We start from the raw sequence: 18,891 nt of genomic DNA, 5'->3' as shown, positions 1-18,891 counted from the left end.
CCCTGCCAACTTAGGGCGAACAAGGCAAACACAAGGAGATGATGGACGGAGCGCTGAAACTTTTCAGACACTGTGTGAAAGAAAAACCTAAATAAATGCATTAATATATAATTTCAGCCATTTTGGATTTCTGCTGTCCCTAATTTGGTTGATTTTGGGCCTTCTGTCCTGGGCATCACACAGGGATCACAGTCACTCTCTGCTGCTTCAGCCCTTCCAAACTCATTTTGGTTACCCTTTGAACACTGTGAACTAGTTATGCAGGATCTGTGCTAAAATGACATTGAAATTACCACAGCCGATGACGTATTTTTAGGCAAGGGCAGACGGGTATTATTCGCAGAAAATACAGGAACTAGCTGTGGAAATGCCAAGCACTTTGGCACCGTATCTGATCCCTGTGAAAACAGGTAAATGGAGGCTTTGTGTCGCCTCCCCCGCTCGCTGGAACTGGCAAGGAAGTGATTGGTATTGTGCCACAGGGCTTTCTATTCATGTAGTCTGTGCCACAGATACTGGTGGGCATACATTCAGTGGCAGTTATTCATGATCATGCTCTCTTGGTACAGTAGTTAATGGGCAGACATTTGATAACTTGGTTAAAGCACAGGTACACTGTGGCACAGTGCATAATTTATAAAAAAGTAAATTCCAGGGCCCTTGTCAGGAGGCCACTGCCTCTTGCAACCCCCATTGCCACTGTCAGCATTGCCAATAACAGTATCAACAATCAACACAACTACTAACCATCACTGTAAGTGTGACAATTCTGTCTATTCCAAACCCCCAAAGCTCTAAGGATGGCTTTAGCAGCAGATATTAGTCATTTTTAATCTATAATGAATTAATAAACAACTGTTGTTGTGCGCCTCTCTAAATTGGACAAACAGTGCCACCACTTGGCAGACTGTCATAAGTGCTGGTGTTAACAATTAAGTGCTATTGGCGAGCACCGGAAACCACCAGCTCAAATTAAGCAGTGGTGTGGCATGAAACTGAGGTACAGGCATATAGTCACACAGTTATTCACGGGCAGGCATCTTGTGGTGCAGTTACTTGGAAGGGCAAGCATTCCATGGCCAGTTATCGATGGACACTAACAACAGGATTTCTGGGCAGGCATTTCCTGGCACATAGCTGATGGTCTGGCCTTCAATGGTGCAGTTACTGATGGGCAGGCATTCTGTGGCACAGTTACTTATTCTCAAGCATTCTTGACACAGCTACTCCTGGGCAGGCCTTCGGTAATAGCAAACACAACAAAATGATGGACGGAGTGCTGAAACATTTCAACCACTCACCCCTAGTCAAGAGATCTGGGTTTAATCCATAGTTCATTTGCTCACTATGCCACCCCAGTTTGGACCCAGCCATACACAAATCAGCCTTGACCCTGAGAGAGCACAAGTTTGAAAAAAAATGTATAAGTACGCCATATTTACAAGCACGTAGTTAGTTTAAACATGTTTTGCACACGAGTGTTTTATATTCAATAGCGAAATGTATAGAATGTTAAGTAGAGTAACCATAATTATAACAGTGTGAGATCAAATGTAGAAATGTTGGAGTATATGTGAAAACCTCATGGTTCTCTCATGTTAAAAGAGTCATGTCCGAATTAAATGTAACTTGGATTCCAGTATTTTGTGTAGGCCTTAGGGCAATTCACAGCAAACCTGAACGTGCTGCTAAAATAATGTGAGATAAAGTTGACATGGTTCTTTCAAAATGTACTATTGAACTTAGGGTTAAAAGTATATGCTTTATAGATGTGTTATTTTAGAAACGTATGCTAGTTAAGAATGTTTGCTGTTTAAATCAAGTTAACGTTTTAAGAGTGCAGGAACCTGCTGCATGTAAATCAAGTAGGCCAGAACAGATAATGTCATGTAGTTTAAATCGTCATGTGCTCGTTAGAGGAGAGGTCGTGAGGTGACCAGTATGGAGCTCTGAGAGTGTTTTATGGCCTAAGATATGGTGAAGTCTGGAATTTGAGGCCCACTGCAGGACGAGCTGTATGCAGGTGCGAGGGTCCTAATCAGCTCGAATGAAAGGGACTTTGTTCAGTGGCGCCTTGCGCAGGCCTGTAGGAGTTTCCAGGAATTTCAGGGGGTATCAGCGCACGGAAGAAGAAGCCTGGGAACCAAGGTCAACTATAACGAGGGTCTTCAAGAGTACCATCATGGAGTTTGCCGCGGAAAGATGTACCACGTGAGGGGCGTCCCAAGGGGCGTTTCTATTGGAAATGTGATTTGGTATTAGGGAAAGTGACCCGGGGGGAGAGCAGAGCAGATGATTTTGGGAGCCTAAGGAAGCGGATGGGTAGGCAGATAGGCTGATCAGGAGAGACCCATTATCAGAGAAGAGACAAAGAGAAGTGCGTGATCTTCTTAGGAAATCACCACGGCTGACACCTAGAGGGTTAAGATCTTGCTAAGTAGGGATGTCATTTAGTGTAGTGTAGGGACAGACTAACCTTAAATTTTCTTTCTGTAATGACTTTGAGGTTGCAACTTGTATTCATTTTGGCAACGCTCATGTTATTAGAAGTTGTACTTATTATCTTGTTCTTCAGACTCAGACTATTCAAAAAGTTCATGTTCATAGTGATACCGATATACCTTTTGAATCTCATTTTGAGAAGTTTGTATCTTCAGTTATCTTTGACTTTATATTAAATCTTTAAAACTTAATTTTGGTCGGTGGTCATTTAGAGTGGTGTAAGTTCTTAAATTGATTGTTTACTGCGAGATTACCTTTTACTCAAGACAGGTACCAACGATTCAGTCGACAGGAAATGGGATTTGGTAAGATAATTAGTAACCAGTAATCCCGCGTTAGCAGTTGGTAGCAGAGTGAGGATGGTTATCTTTTTGAGGAAGGTAATCTAGAGAGGTTAGTTTACCCCAAGGCCCGAGACGTCGAGAGACGAGCAGCGGAAGAATCGTGTGCCGAAAGGTGCAGACGGTGCGAGAAAAGCAGCAGTATCGGAGAGTGAGTATAAAAAGGGTCATGCGTGAACAGATTGCGGTGTTTTGTGTTGTATTTTTATTGTAATGTCTTGCGGAGTTGAATGCCTGTAGTGTGAAAGAGAGAAGGTTGTGAGCGCGCGCAACCTGGTAAACTGGTAACCTGGTAAACGGGTGAACTGGTGAAATCTTAAGTTCAGGCCAGAGCTTAAGTGGTTTTGGGTGTATCGAACATCCAGGGTAGTTGTCGACCATAGTACGGAGGTCACGAGGTACCATTGACCGCCGTGGATCCAAGATAGGGGGAGTGTAAGAGTGAGTGTATGAGTAACGGACGCTGGTCGAAAGTTACTGCGTGTGAGTAACCTATCGGAGAAGGCGATTGTCTGGAAGTAAACGGAAAGACATTTCGCCAAGTTAGGGTGACAACTACAGAAAGACTGTGGGCGTACAGTCAAAGAAAGGTGATCGCTTGGACGGAAGTAATCATTTTTCAGAGTATGAATGGGATGCGTGCATGACCGAGGAGACGAGCTGAGAAAGGAGGGGAACCGCTGCGAAGGGGGACGGGTGACGTCGGCTAGAGCCACGCTCTGTTTGAGCGGTTGGTGTGACGTTAGCTAGAGCCGCGCTCTGGTTGGGCGGCTAGAGTGACGTCGGAGGAAAGCCGCGTACGGATAGGCCAGTTAGTGAGAACGGCGCTGAGATTGGTGGAATATCATCAGGAAGTAAACAAAAGCGGAGAAAAGAGAAATCATGAAGTGTTTTAAGTGTTTGAAAGGGATTTTTAAACGTAAACGAAGTGAACATTATTACGGGGAAGAGGCTCCCCCGGAGGGTACGCCAGCTCATTATATGGCAACGAATGTTGGGCTGCATACGATATTGTGGATTGGGGCTTGGAATAAGCTTACGGAAGGGAATGAGGAAATGCAGTTCCCGAAGTACGGGACGTTTAAATTAGAGGTGTTACATCGGCTGAAAGCAACCATGTCCTCATTGAAACCCTCGCCCAGACCAACACAGTTTGAGGCTCTTAATGCATGGATTAAGGCTGCACACGACCGAAATTTGAACAGGCGTCAACAAAGGCTGACGCGATCGGTAAGGGCAGTGCGAGATTCCAAATGGGATGAGGAGGAAAAGCGTTGGAGGGTACAGACTATTGAGGTGGAGAAAATGTATCCGATGAGGGAGGTGTCAGGAGGAGGAAACCTCATGGAAGAAGACGAGGAAAGCGAGTCGGAGGACAATCTGATAAACAGATTGTTAATGGATAGACCACCTCCGAGAGTGGAGTTGATAGAAGATAGAGGGCTCGCAAGGGAGGATGGGAATGACATAGAGGGATATACACCACTCCCTATATCGGAATGGACACCTAGCAAAGGCGGAGAAACACCTCCAAACAACACTGTACAGAGTGTAGTGGGAAGGTTTGTGGTGCAGAAAACGCCAACCACAGAAAGGGTTGAGTCTGTGGGATTGCCAGACGCTCTTCAAGTGCCTGTTACCATAGGACCCATAGTTTCGATCTATAATTCTGAGAGAGATAGAGGGGAACAACAAAGGCAATTGGATAGGGAAAGGATTGAGATGGAAAGGAGGAATAATGTGACGAATGCATGGAAACAATTACCAGGTTCGGTAACGTGGAACACCCCATTAGACACAACTGTCGGTCCCAATTCAGAACAGGGAGGTCCGAGAGGACCAATGGATCTAAGGGGACCGCGGCCAAGATCTTTTTCAGAGTTAAGAGCTGATTTGAGGGAATGGGACGGGTCCATAGTATCTCCGAGTAACAGGACAAGAACGGAACCAGAGTGGGAAAGCAGGGGTAACGGGACAGTATCTCATTGTGGGGCCAGCGAGAGTAGTCAGAGCCGGGAAGGCCAAAGTCAAGAGAATAGAGGGGATGCATGTCCTACAAATCAGAGAGAACAGCCGGAACAAAATACTAGGATTGTAGAATGTGAGGAAATGTCCCGTCTCTGGGGGAACGGAGGAGATGAGGCGGTACGGGCTTTTCAGAATAGGTTTAGGTGCCTTCATCATACACTTGGGGAAGACGTTCAACATTGGAGAAAGGAGAACAGCGATAGGTCCCGCCACGCCTCGAATAATCAGGAATCACAGGGAAGTAGGGAAGAAAGAGGGAGTAATAGAACCTCTTACCCTCTATCCCGTGAAACTAGCCAGGATGGAGAGAGAGAGGCTGGGAGGCATGAAGGAGTGTTTCACCACCCACCCCGAGAAGACGGAAAGGCATGGGATCTAGAGAGATGGGAACAGGGGAGGACTCCCTATAATTCACCAATACCTAAACGTAGATCTCGGAGCTGGGATGGGAGAGATGCGGATGGAGGAGCTAAATTGAGTGTCTTGAAAGCCGAAATTAAGGCAAAAAGGCTTGATGTTACCAGTTTAAAATCAGATGTTGATGAGATAATAGATGGAACATTGCCTTTGGAAAGGATAGAATTGTATGAACAGGATGAGTTATTGTTCATGGCAAAGGATATTACTAGGAAAGCTAGAGCGTTTCATGAAAAACTGACTGATTTGGCAGACAAGTATGCCGTGGATTTGTCTAGGACAAGGGCATTGCAGAGCAACCACAGATTACAGTACGCAGACCAAGATCTAGATGAGAAGAGAACTACTGGATTAAAAACACACATAAGAGAGCTGGTGACAGGGATAAGAGTGTGGAGAGAACTGGATAAATGGGAAGAAAGGTGGTCGAAAAAGGGCACGGTTAGGAGAAGTACAAATGTATTGACTCCTGAGGGAAGGGCAATGCATATGGAGGCATTCCCTTTGCGAGAAATATCAAATGGAAATTATGTACATGTGCCCTGGAGTAGAGGAGACTTAGCCGCATTTACCAACTCATTTCCGAAGTTGCGGGACAATCCAGTCGAGTGGTATAAGCAGGTAGAGAGGTTTGTTAAAATTTCGAAAGTATTGTGGATAGATTTGAACACGTTGTTTGACATCGTGGTCCCATCTGATTTGTGGACCCCTTGTAAGACTAGTGTCGAATGGCCAAATGCTGAACCATTGAGGGATGCTCGAACAAATGGACCATCTGAGATTGTCATGCGAAAGTATGAAAGGGTAATAGCATGGCTGAAAGATAAGGTACCACCACAGGATATAGATTGGGTAAAAATAGACCGAACAAGGCAGGAACCCAAGGAGACAGTTCACGGGTTTTATGAAAGATTGTTGAAAACATTTAAGCAATACAGTGGACTAGATGTAATGGATCCCAAAGACATAGGGCAGTTCGTGTCAAAGTTTGTCTTGGGGTTGAGACCTGATATTTGTTTGATGATACAGCAACATTTAATCTGTTGGCAGAACAAACCACTAGATGAGATTTTAAGATATGCGAGGTACTGCAGTGACGAGATAGATTCTAAAGCCAAGAATCTAAAGGAGAAATTGATGGTGGTGCAAATGCAGTCCGCTGGGAAGGGTGGCCAGCAGAAACAGGGGATTGGACGAAAACCAAATGGTCAGAGCAAAGATAATGAAGAAGGGCAGAGACCTAGGATAGACTTTGCCACTTTAAAGAAAACGACAAAGTGTCATCTGTGTCACCAGGTGGGGCATTGGCGACGCGAGTGTCCCTTTAACCCTGAAAACGGAGAGCTAGAAGTAGAAGAGCAGGTCCAAGAAGACCCAGTGCAAAAAGTGACAGTCCCAAGCAGTAAGGTGGCCAAAGGGGGGACTTCGGCTCCACGGGCCCAATTCCCACAGCCACCGAAGATAACAGCTGGAGGAAAGGTCTTTAAACAAATGCCTCTGTTTATCGAGGAAGAAAAATGTTATTACATTGATCCATTGACAGGACAACGGGTGAGCAGTGAAGAAGACTGTACCCTCGGGGCAGTTCTAGAAGTGGATCAGAGAGGGCCATTTGTTGAGGCAGAAGTGGCAGGGTGTCCCACTACGTTCTTAGTGGACACTGGGGCTACTCGTTCGACTCTGAGATCAGCGGTAGTTCCAGACTTGCCAATGTCAGGGGAAACAATTCAAGTGGTAGGAGTCGCAAATAAAAGAATGACTAGTCCCTTGACAGAACCAGTGTCTGTGAAAATTGGAAACCACATGAACGAACATCAGTTTGTGGTTTGTGACTCGAGTCCGGTATGTCTGTTAGGTAGGGATTTGTTATGCAAATTGAATTGCACCATATACTGCACCCCACAAGGAGTGGAGGTACAGACTACCGACGATGATGCTACCTTTAAGGTGGCCAATTCAAAATTCTGTGTAGAACTATATCCTACTCTGACTGTAGAAGATCTTCCCCAAGATTTAAGAGATGCAGTGGCGTCAGAGGTGTGGGATTTCACAGGAGAAGATATAGGATTGATTAAAGGGGTAGAACCGGTAAAAATTCTGGTAAAACCAAATGTTGAGTTTCCAAGAACGCCTCAATACAAATTGTCCCAGGAAACGATTGCGGGAATGAAGCCTGTGATCGAGTCAATGATACAGCAGGGAATACTGAAGGAAATCGTGGGCAGTCCTTGTAACTCCCCGATTATGGGTTTGCAGAAACCTAGTGGGAAGTTTAGGATAGTTCAGGATTTACGAAAAATTAACAACATAGTCGTTTCATGTTGTCCCGTGGTACCGAATCCATCAGTAATATTGTTTCAAATACCATGTCAAGCAGAATGGTTCACAGTGATAGATCTTTGTCAGGCTTTCTTTTCAATCCCATTGGATGAAGAGAGCAGGTACCTTTTTGCGTTTAAAATGGAAGATCGCGTTTTAACATGGTGTCGAATCCCACAAGGATTCACAGACAGCCCATCCATCTTTAATCAGTTGCTGAAAAAGAATCTTGAGAATCTAGTACTGCCACAGAACTCGGTTCTGGTACAGTACATAGATGACCTACTTGTTGCGTCAGAAACAGAGGAAGCTTGTAAAGTAGATTCAATTGCCTTACTCAATCATTTAGCTGAAAATGGACATAAGGTATCTCCGAGCAAGTTACAGTATTGTCTGACAGAAGTACAGTATCTAGGGCACAGGTTAGAAGAAGGGAAACATCAATGAGAAAGACAAAGCGTTGTTAGATGCAGAAGTAAAAAGGTTACACATGGATGAGTCACAGGGGAATTACAAGTCAAATGCTTATGCTAAGTTGCTTTATGAATATGTTGATGCCATGGAGGTAAAGGACTGCTATGTCTGTATGCAATTACCAATTTCGGTGGAGGAGGGTATCAAATACCATCATCTCCCGTTGACATATGGGATAACGTGCAGTTTATTGTTAAGTATGTTTTATGGACGAGACGGATTTGAGTATTACTTCTCGAATTTCGACTCGACATTGCCAGAGGTTCCGAATTTCAAGCATTTGAACAAATGGGACTACTACAAAAGCGAAGACAGATTACACAAATGGTTTATTCCATGGAGAACGTTAGATACTTCACATGCTCGAATCAACAATCTGACTTGTCAAATATCAGAAGTTGAGAAAAAGTTTATAGTACAGGTAGATACTAGATACAGGAAGCAGAAGGTATTGAAGGCATCAGGACAAGGGGAAACAGATTGGACCAAGGAGGAAAGGGCACAACAACGAAAAGGTAGTATTGGTCCAAATTGCTTTGGATAAGGAGAAACGGGGGAAACTGTGCATTCACAGGAGTTACTCCTATTATGAAAACGTTTATGTAGGACAAGTAAATTGTGAACATGCCTTTCAATTGGAGTACTACTCTAAGAACTTCATGAAAGGGATGCAAGCAATACCAAATGTATATTTTGTATGTGGAAGATATGCCTATGTGAAGTTACCAGATAATTGGTACGGATCATGCTATCTGGCTGTTGTCTTCCCTAAAATATATCATGTTGAGAATTTAGACACGCCTAAGAAAGAAATATCAACTAGATGGAAGCGAGGGCTGGGTGCAGCAGAAGTAGTTGGAGATGTAATAGGTGCTGCATTCCCTTTCTTAGGATTGATAATGAATGACATTAAGATCAGGAGGTTAGCTACAGTCGTAGATAGACTGTCTGCCAGTACTGCAAGATCCTTGATGCTGATAGAGGGGGAGATGCAATCGATTAGGGCAATGGTTCTTCAGAACCGACTTGCTTTAGATGTTCTGTTAGCAAAAGAGGGAGGAGTCTGTAGGGCCTTGAAGGTACAGGAATGCTGTACTTACATTCCAGACAATTCAAAGCCTCTAGAGAAGTATATACAAAACATCACTGCCATACACTACGAAATTGAGGACCTGGCAAAGGTAAATGTGTGGGAAAAAGTAGGTCATGGAATGGGTAAAGTTGGAAGTTGGTTTGCCAACTTAGGAAAGGGTATCGTTTGGTACATATTGAAACCCATCATCATAGTAGTGATTTGTGTAATCACTTTGTGGGGATTGGTGCGTTTGTATCAATGGTATAGAGCAAATAGGTTACAGAGAGCTATGAAGAAACAGGAAGAAGAGTTGACAGCGATGCAGGACACTCAATATAAGAGTCTGAAAGCATTAGAGAGTATGAAAAGAAGTGGTACTGCCCTGTCTTCACTTTAACCCCTTCAGTGCTAATGACAAGGGTAACTCGTCATGGAGTTTCCATTGATTTCAATGGAAATTACATGGAAGATCTAAAATAGCCTTAGCATCCAAGTGGTTAAAGGTTCTACATTTTAGTGTCATGGTAATGATGACCCCTAAAGGTCATCAAAGGGGGGACTGAGAGAGCACAAGTTTGAAAAAAAATGTATAAGTACGCCATATTTACAAGCACGTAGTTAGTTTAAACATGTTTTGCACACGAGTGTTTTATATTCAATAGCGAAATGTATAGAATGTTAAGTAGAGTAACCATAATTATAACAGTGTGAGATCAAATGTAGAAATGTTGGAGTATATGTGAAAACCTCATGGTTCTCTCATGTTAAAAGAGTCATGTCCGAATTAAATGTAACTTGGATTCCAGTATTTTGTGTAGGCCTTAGGGCAATTCACAGCAAACCTGAACGTGCTGCTAAAATAATGTGAGATAAAGTTGACATGGTTCTTTCAAAATGTACTATTGAACTTAGGGTTAAAAGTATATGCTTTATAGATGTGTTATTTTAGAAACGTATGCTAGTTAAGAATGTTTGCTGTTTAAATCAAGTTAACGTTTTAAGAGTGCAGGAACCTGCTGCATGTAAATCAAGTAGGCCAGAACAGATAATGTCATGTAGTTTAAATCGTCATGTGCTCGTTAGAGGAGAGGTCGTGAGGTGACCAGTATGGAGCTCTGAGAGTGTTTTATGGCCTAAGATATGGTGAAGTCTGGAATTTGAGGCCCACTGCAGGACGAGCTGTATGCAGGTGCGAGGGTCCTAATCAGCTCGAATGAAAGGGACTTTGTTCAGTGGCGCCTTGCGCAGGCCTGTAGGAGTTTCCAGGAATTTCAGGGGGTATCAGCGCACGGAAGAAGAAGCCTGGGAACCAAGGTCAACTATAACGAGGGTCTTCAAGAGTACCATCATGGAGTTTGCCGCGGAAAGATGTACCACGTGAGGGGCGTCCCAAGGGGCGTTTCTATTGGAAATGTGATTTGGTATTAGGGAAAGTGACCCGGGAGGAGAGCAGAGCAGATGATTTTGGGAGCCTAAGGAAGCGGATGGGTAGGCAGATAGGCTGATCAGGAGAGACCCATTATCAGAGAAGAGACAAAGAGAAGTGCGTGATCTTCTTAGGAAATCACCACGGCTGACACCTAGAGGGTTAAGATCTTGCTAAGTAGGGATGTCATTTAGTGTAGTGTAGGGACAGACTAACCTTAAATTTTCTTTCTGTAATGACTTTGAGGTTGCAACTTGTATTCATTTTGGCAACGCTCATGTTATTAGAAGTTGTACTTATTATCTTGTTCTTCAGACTCAGACTATTCAAAAAGTTCATGTTCATAGTGATACCGATATACCTTTTGAATCTCATTTTGAGAAGTTTGTATCTTCAGTTATCTTTGACTTTATATTAAATCTTTAAAACTTAATTTTGGTCGGTGGTCATTTAGAGTGGTGTAAGTTCTTAAATTGATTGTTTACTGCGAGATTACCTTTTACTCAAGACAGGTACCAACGATTCAGTCGACAGGAAATGGGATTTGGTAAGATAATTAGTAACCAGTAATCCCGCGTTAGCAACCCTGCCCCTCATAGGAACTGTCCAGCCTATCTGCCAGGTCAGGTCCTCCCTGGATCGGAAACAAACATCCTAGGACCAGTTTCGAGGCATCACCCCTCATCAGCCAGGCTAGCTTGAATCCAGTGGCACAGTGAGCATTCTATGGCAGAGTTACTGATGAGCAGACTTTCTGACACACAGTTTCTGAGTTCAGGAAACCTGTGACAATTTACTAATGGGCAGGCATTCTATGCCACTGGTGGGCAGGCATTCTATGCCACTGGTGGGCAGGCATTCTGTGGCAGTCTTACTGATAGGACGGCTTTCTGTGCTACAGTATTTGATGCCTCTACCAGCTCTTCAGCTATACAAGCATAGACATCCAAGGCTTTGGCGTGTGTTCAGCGGCTGCAGCACACCTCCCGCCCCCACCATGAGTATGTCTGGACTGCATCCACATCAGGGAATGGGTGTTTCAGGTCAAGAGCGGTTCCCAGAACCGAACCACAGCCACCTTTATGCGATAAATGAGAATACACTTGAGGGTCTGAGAATGGTTATGTGGAGAATGAGTGAAAGCTCACTAGAATATATGACATCAGCCATGCGAGGGACATGTGAGGCCTCAGAGTGTGTGAGGGCAGCAATGGGAGAACATTGTGAGATATAATTAGTGTTTGTGAGGCTAGGGATGAAGGGAATGAGGAAGACCTACGCGGGCGGGCAGCAATTTGGAGCATAAGAGAGACCTCACTCGTGTAGAATGGAAACCGTTGGGAATGAGTGGGTCTTTGTTAGTGTCTGAGACCAACATAGTTGGGAATGAGTGTTAATCCTCTGAAGTGCGTGAGGCCATTTATGGGAGCACCCACTCACTACCTCCATCATTCCTCAAAACCCTGGTCCCACTGTGGCCCTTTCTCTATGGCTTGTTACTCTTCCCTACATCTCCATCATTCTGGCTCGCCACACTCCACCTCCCTAAAGCCCTCTCACCCGGCATTTGCCAGCCCGTCACCCTTTACCTCCCTCACTGCCCTTTCTCCTCTTCCGGCAGTACCTTCATCACACGCCCTGGTTTCACATGGTATTAATAGCTAGAACGTCCCTGTCTGAGGTACCACTTCCTCTTGTGGTTGGAAAATGTGGTGAGATCTTGTCGAGGTTTTGAAACAGCTCACAGAAATCTTTTTCCATCACGTGACCCGCTGTACACAACACCCAACCGCCAGCACCAGGAACTAGCCCCGGCGAGCCCCCGTGCCAACCCCTCTAACCGCAGGGACCCCATACACATGAATGAGTGAAAGAGTAGTAAAATGCCCCTGCTACAGAGATCTGTGTGTTAGTCTTCAGGGCAATTCTTCAAGTACTCGGTATGGCTAACTGAGACTTTCATCCTTCTGAGTTCTATCAAAGCAGTGGATGATTAATACAACTTTTTGTTGAAACACACAGATCCTGCTTAATGTATGGTCTGTGCTATGTAAGTGTTCGCAAATATTAATATCAAAGCCAGGTCATATTTTTGAGGGCATGGCGTCTTGGCTCTTTTGCCTCAATGGTAAAATATAAAGAAATGTAGGAGTATGGAAGTTATCATATTTTAGTACTGATGCAGACTGGTTTGTAAACAACTATACTTTTGTGGGTTTTGCAGTGTTTGTGAAATAGAACATTAGATGATTTGACTGCATGGTTGATTAGAGTATGCAATGATCATTTTACGTAAATTTACAGGAAATTTAAAACCTAGATAAAAGCTGGGGATAAAATAGGCAATATTCAAATACCTAAATGCACTTCAGTCATAAGACACATGTCCCTCTACTTAAAATAAAGAGTTTAACGGAATGTAAGAAACTGCACAGAAACTGAGAACAGAGAATGCCTTTAATTATTCAATATCAAATTCAGTGTGAGATATATTTCAATCTTTAATAAATATCACAGAGATGAATAGATTTTATTTGACACCAACAAAACTTTTTTGAATATGCAAAGGAGTGAATGGAAGAACATACAAGAACTGTACAAAGATAAAATGTTGACAATAAAACCGATGGGCCAGGGTCATTCGATGTTTGTTATGGACCCACCAGGAGACAGTGCTCAGATAAGAGAAATTCTCCAAGTGGTTCGTATGTGGAATTACACTGTGACTGTGACTCAGTATTTGAATTACAGCAGTTTACTAATCATTTATCGTGTGAAGCTGAAGAAGCAGTATAGATTATGAAAATTACTATAGAACATGTATACAGTTACTTGCTAAGTGCTCCAATATTACATATACTTCCAAAATCATACACATTTCTGAAATGCTATCTGGGACTAATTCAGTATTTGTTCCAGATGTGAAATATGCACTTGTCTACTTAAACTGCTATGATTTACACTGATAGTAATAAAAGATATGACAAATGTTGCTTATTGAACTTAAAGTCCTTCGAAGGTGAGGAATTTAAAAATATTGTTCTCTGTACCTACAATGATAAACGTTTTGTTGGTGCATACCACAGAAGGAAGGAATGTGAGCAGTGGAAGCAAAATGTTAGCAACATGCCTTAGACAGAGCTAATAACACAATTCTGTAAAGGAGATTATGTTTGAAGCTATACCATAATTATTTCAGATAGGAGCCTGAATATGATCTACAAACCATGCATAGTGATGTGGCCGCCCCCTTGTAAACAAATTCATGAATTAATTTGGAAATGAACACATTTTATAAAATGGAAATTAAAAAAATACGGTGGAATTTCATAGATGATGTGTTTGAGAGTTGGGGCACGTTAATTAATATTTGCGCACTTTAGGTAAGAGCTGCAATCAACACACTTTATAATGAGTTGCACATTGGAAATTTTAAATCCTTCAGTAATTTTTGGGATGTCAAGACATTTAGAAATAGTTCCATTTGTTAGCCTAACGGTTTATAATAATCTTTTTTTAGCAACAGGTTTTCATCTGAAATAATTAGTGACCTATTTACCATCCATTCAATATTGAGGGTTAAAAGAATTGTATACATGATTTGTAAAGAAGGATATTCTTTACAATTATTATGAAAGTTGAAATAAAAATGAAATCTATGTCACTTAATAACGAAGAACCAATTAATTTAATACTACCAATTACAATCGGAAAATATTTTTTTTAATTGTGTAAAACCATTGTCAAACCATTCAAAATGATTGAAAATTATTAGAAATCTTTAGTACAATGTTTTTTTTATAAGAAAATGAAATCAATAAGCTTGGTAATTAAAGGAGAATGACCTTTACAAGATTGTTTTAGCTCTTTTCTTATTTGTCTTGCAACAGTCGCAACCACTTTATAAACAGAAATAAATTATTAGATTTAAGAAGAGGTGAACAGATAATTTAAATCATTTTGCTAGCTGCACTACAGAGAATGTAATATATTCATAATAACGAACACTCTGTATAAGTCAGACGCCAAGAAAAATATGCGTCTATATAATTTGAATATACATCAAATAATCAAAAATATATACACGCTCCAGTATAGAAAGATATTTTGTACAAATGGACATAGGTCAACTTCGCTTTTAAGTTTGTGAAGTAACATGGAGGTGCAATACACAAGAAATTATTACTGAGCGAAGTATGGTGCATACACTCTTTATAAATCACATCGGAAGGGGCTCAACATATTCTAAGTCTTTAGTTGATTCCTCTATCAAGTAACTATCGAGAGTGACAGTCAACTAAGTATTACAGAATCAAAATGGGACCTGGAATGGCCCTTATAAAGTTGACCAACAGGAAATTACGTAACATCGAACAAAGTTCTATACAAAGTGAAGGAGAAAATAAACAAGCAATGGGTGGAATGCTTGAATTAAACTCAGCCACTGGTAATTACTCTGGGCCGCATTTCAACCCATCGTTTTTTTGCCCACCATGCACCCTCCAATAAGATCCAGCCACATGCAAATCAGCCAGTCCAGACCAGAGGCCTCAGTGACCACTTCTTTTCAAGTTGGTGAGGTATTCTTGAAGCACAGATGCATGCCTATGAATTGCGCAGCACGTGCAGTGGTACTGGAGCTTGAGGGGCCCATTGAACCCAGATTATTGCCCTATTGTTAAAGTTTGCCCCATAAATGATGAGTGAAAGAGTTATTTGTGGCGCGGCCACCACCACTTGTTTTAATACCGTAGACTGTGGACTAACTCCCCTGTCTCACAACCACTTTCTGCTCAATAAACACTGAACAAAATCATTGGCTGAACAATTCAATCCTTGTCTTGTGCCTACTCTCCCCTTCCTCCGTCAGACCCCACATACCTGCCTCAGCATGACTTTTTTCACTAATAGACCCAGAAAATATATTGCCTATTTGCTTCTCAGCTTTGGGTATTTTCTTATCTGCTTGTGCCTTTTTGTGTGTAGTAAATGGACTTATAAGTGGACGGCAGTAGTACAAAAGTGGTTATACAAGAGACTTCATTGTCTTTTTACCCAAGACTGTGTGAGTGTACTAAAATGACATGTATAATAAACTTACTTATAGGGAATTTCAGCCAGCTCTCTTCATCCATTGGTCTGTTGTATCATTCATATATTTATTCTGCCCACTACAGCATGGGGCAGTGTTAGCCCATTACAGCAACTGGCTAATTTCACTGGGGCAGCATTCTGCCCTTCCACAAGAAGCACATCCTGCCATAAATTTTTTTTTGTTGCTTTAACCCCTTGGCCGCCGCGGCGCTGGGGAGCAGGGGGGCCACGCGGCGCCGCCATGCTTGTGACGGAACCACTCCGTCACGAGCCACGGGCGCGCTGTGCTTGTGACAGAGTGGTTCCGTCACGGCCCCGCCCGATAGTTAAAACTGCCGCACAGACACGGAATTGCTGCAGCGTGGGCGGGGCAGCCGCGCAGTGACGGAACCACTCTGTCACCAGCACAGCGCGTCCGTGACTCGTGACGGAGTGGTTCCGTCACGATCCTGGAAGGGGTAAAGCCATTCTTTTTTTTTAGTTTGATGAGGGCCTACAGCTCCCTCAATATTAACAAGATATTTTTGCAAAAACTATGACTAAACAAAACAAGCATTGACAAAGTCAAATGGCTGTCAGCCGACATCAGAGCTACTGCATTTGCCAGTGCTTGCTTTTATGGGTTTTGTGGCCAAGGTCTGCGCATCGCTGTCCCTGCTCGGACGGCTACATGGGCAAACCAGGATGGTACATCTTGTTTGTTTACTTGCCCACAGGTCCAAAAGAGCCGGTTGTGAGTTTGCTCGTTAGCCAGTGTTTAATTTGTGAATAAATACATAAATAAAAAAGTAAGTGCAGGGGTCCAAAGTCTTTCTTAGGAGCCTGCCACCTCTGCTGCCGAATGCCATCCCTGCCGAACACCAAGGCTGCCTAATCTCGATTGCACCTCATGCTTCTTTCTTCCACCACCCTACACTTCCCGTCTCTATATCTGCTTACTCAGTTTGTCACTGGTCTCATCTTTCTCTTCCTCCATATCCTTCCTCTCTTTCTCCCGTTTTTGTATTTCTTTCTCCTGCTCTGAGCCAATGTTGGATGAAAATAAGTCTTGTCCCCCAAAAATCTACTGCATTGCACACTACCAGCAACCACCGGCACAAATTAAGAAGTGTCAGTAAGGATTATGGAATGTCTATGCTTCTAGTTGCAGAAACAGTTTGGGTGCTCCACCCTTCTGCTTAATGAGTTTCCCCTAGGTGCAGTGGGTCTCCTTTAATTATCATCTTAGAAAGCATAACAATGTAAGGAATTATTGTAAATAATAAAGCCACTGCCCCTTTGTGCAGAGATGGAATTGTATATGACTCACCCCCTGCCCAGCACCGTTTTCTGTGTCCTCATTGGCACCTCTAGAAATGATTTTTCAAGGGTGGCGGGCACACAGTGGGACCCAGTTACAAATGGCTGGGTTCATCCATCAAGCGCACCCGTGAACAGCGCGTGGGCACGTGTTTGAGTATGTGAATATATCTATAAATATATATTTGTATTTTTTATATATGCACACATACATAGAAAGTCATATTTAAACATTTTGAGCACATTTGTAGGCTAATATATTTCCTCAAACAATTGAAAGGTACTTATAAATATTAAACATTTTTTTTGCCTCCCAGGTGGTACCATGGGCACCTCTCTGGCACAAAAGCAGAGGAACTTCTCCTGCAAAAGGGAGAGTCGTGGACCTTCCTGGTTCGAGAGAGCCTCAGCCAGCCGGGCAACTTTGTCATTTCGGTGCTGACGGATGAGATGAAGGACTCCAAGAAAAAAGTTACCCACCTCAAGATCCACTGTGAGGTAACAGGACACAGGTCAAAGATTGAGGGGTGGCATGCTTTGGATTAAAAAGAACACTTTTAGAGGTATTTGATCAGGGATATAATCAACTTTATCGTCTTTAATTGTTCCACCTTTCTGGTCCGTGCCATGCCAACCCAATACCATTAAAAACTATGGGCCAGATCTATGACTATTTGATTTTGCGCCTCGCAATTTGCGACAAATTACGAGTCGCAAATTGCGAGGCACAAAGTCAAATGTACAACAGTTTGTTTAACACTGTTTGTGATTCCCAATGGGGTCGCAAATTGCGAGGCTCATTAATATTAATGAGCCTCTCGCAATTTGCGAGCCCATTGGGAATAAGAGGATCTCCCAGGGATGGTGGCCTGCTGGGCTCAGCAGACCACCATGTCTGGGACTGCTTTTAAATAAAGCAGTGTTTTCCTTTTTAAATGCAGCCCGTTTTCCTTAAAGGAAAACGGGATGCATTTTTTTTTAAAAAATGAAACGTTTTTGTTTCATTTTTTAAGAGCAGGCAATGGTCCTTGGGATCACTGCCTGCCCTTAAAAATTTTTTTTGCATGCATTTGCAAAGGGGAAGGAGTCATTAGAACATGGGTTTGAGACTCGCTATTTGGAAGGGAACACCCCTTCCAAATAGCACGTCTGTAAACACTTTTTTGCGAGTCGCAATTTATGTGCGACTCGCAAAATTGTATTGGTTCATGGCCATGACAATTTTAGCATGCGCAAACGTGTCTCTTGCCTGTTTGCGTGTGCTAAAATTGGTCATACATCTGGCCCTAAATTCCATGAAATCAATTTGGTGATCCGACCTTCTGTCTTTGGGAAATCCTCTGCGGGGGTAATCCATGAAGGTTCGGCGTCTCTTGGGTTGGGAATGGGCGCTAGTTCATTAACAGCAGTAGTTGTAAGTGGACTAGAGGTTTGAGACCGAGGTTGTTCCTGTCTCGATTGTCCTTTCTCCAAGAGCCAGTCAGGTTACTGGAAAACTCGAGCCTCTCTTGACTCCCACGCTTGACTGTGAGGTGATCCTGGCTGAGACAGAACAGGTGATCAGAGACACAAAGATTTCATTTAGAGGCTCAGTTGTACTGATGTTTGCACAGCACTGCATGAAAACCTGTGCAAACATTAAAAAGATATTAAGTGCCACACACTCACCCAGCCAAGCATGCACAAGAATGTTGAGGAGCCTGAGTGAGCCCGCATTCTTTTTCATGAGATTTGTACTCGTGGGACACCCCTTAAACAAATTATTTCTTGATGAAAACAGCCATAGAATAAGCCGTGTAAAATGCATAATGTTGCAGATATTATATGTTATATGTGGGAATATCATGTCATATTTTGCTTTCCCATAGCTTAGGCCTGGTTGGTTTTAGCACTAGGATTTTATTCAAAGACAGGTT

The 18,891-nt window shown here is 42.8% G+C and overlaps 1 protein-coding gene across 10 annotated transcripts in view; it reads left to right on the top strand.

The window, feature by feature from the left end:
* LOC144768102 (tyrosine-protein phosphatase non-receptor type 6-like) overlaps positions 1-18,891 on the top strand; it is a 291,008-nt gene that overhangs the window by 164,436 nt on the left and 107,681 nt on the right. For all 10 annotated transcript variants that reach the window (XM_078651500.1, XM_078651498.1, XM_078651494.1 and 7 more), the window contains one exon: positions 17,293-17,473. In XM_078651500.1, the coding sequence (XP_078507626.1) occupies positions 17,293-17,473 (181 nt within the window). The remainder of the gene's footprint in view (positions 1-17,292; positions 17,474-18,891) is intronic.

This window comes from Lissotriton helveticus, chromosome 7 (genome assembly GCF_964261635.1).
Source record: "Lissotriton helveticus chromosome 7, aLisHel1.1, whole genome shotgun sequence".
Lineage (NCBI taxonomy): Eukaryota > Metazoa > Chordata > Amphibia > Caudata > Salamandridae > Lissotriton > Lissotriton helveticus.
The sequence above is the reverse complement of the archived record's forward strand: the minus strand, read 5'-3'. Positions and strand labels throughout refer to the sequence as shown.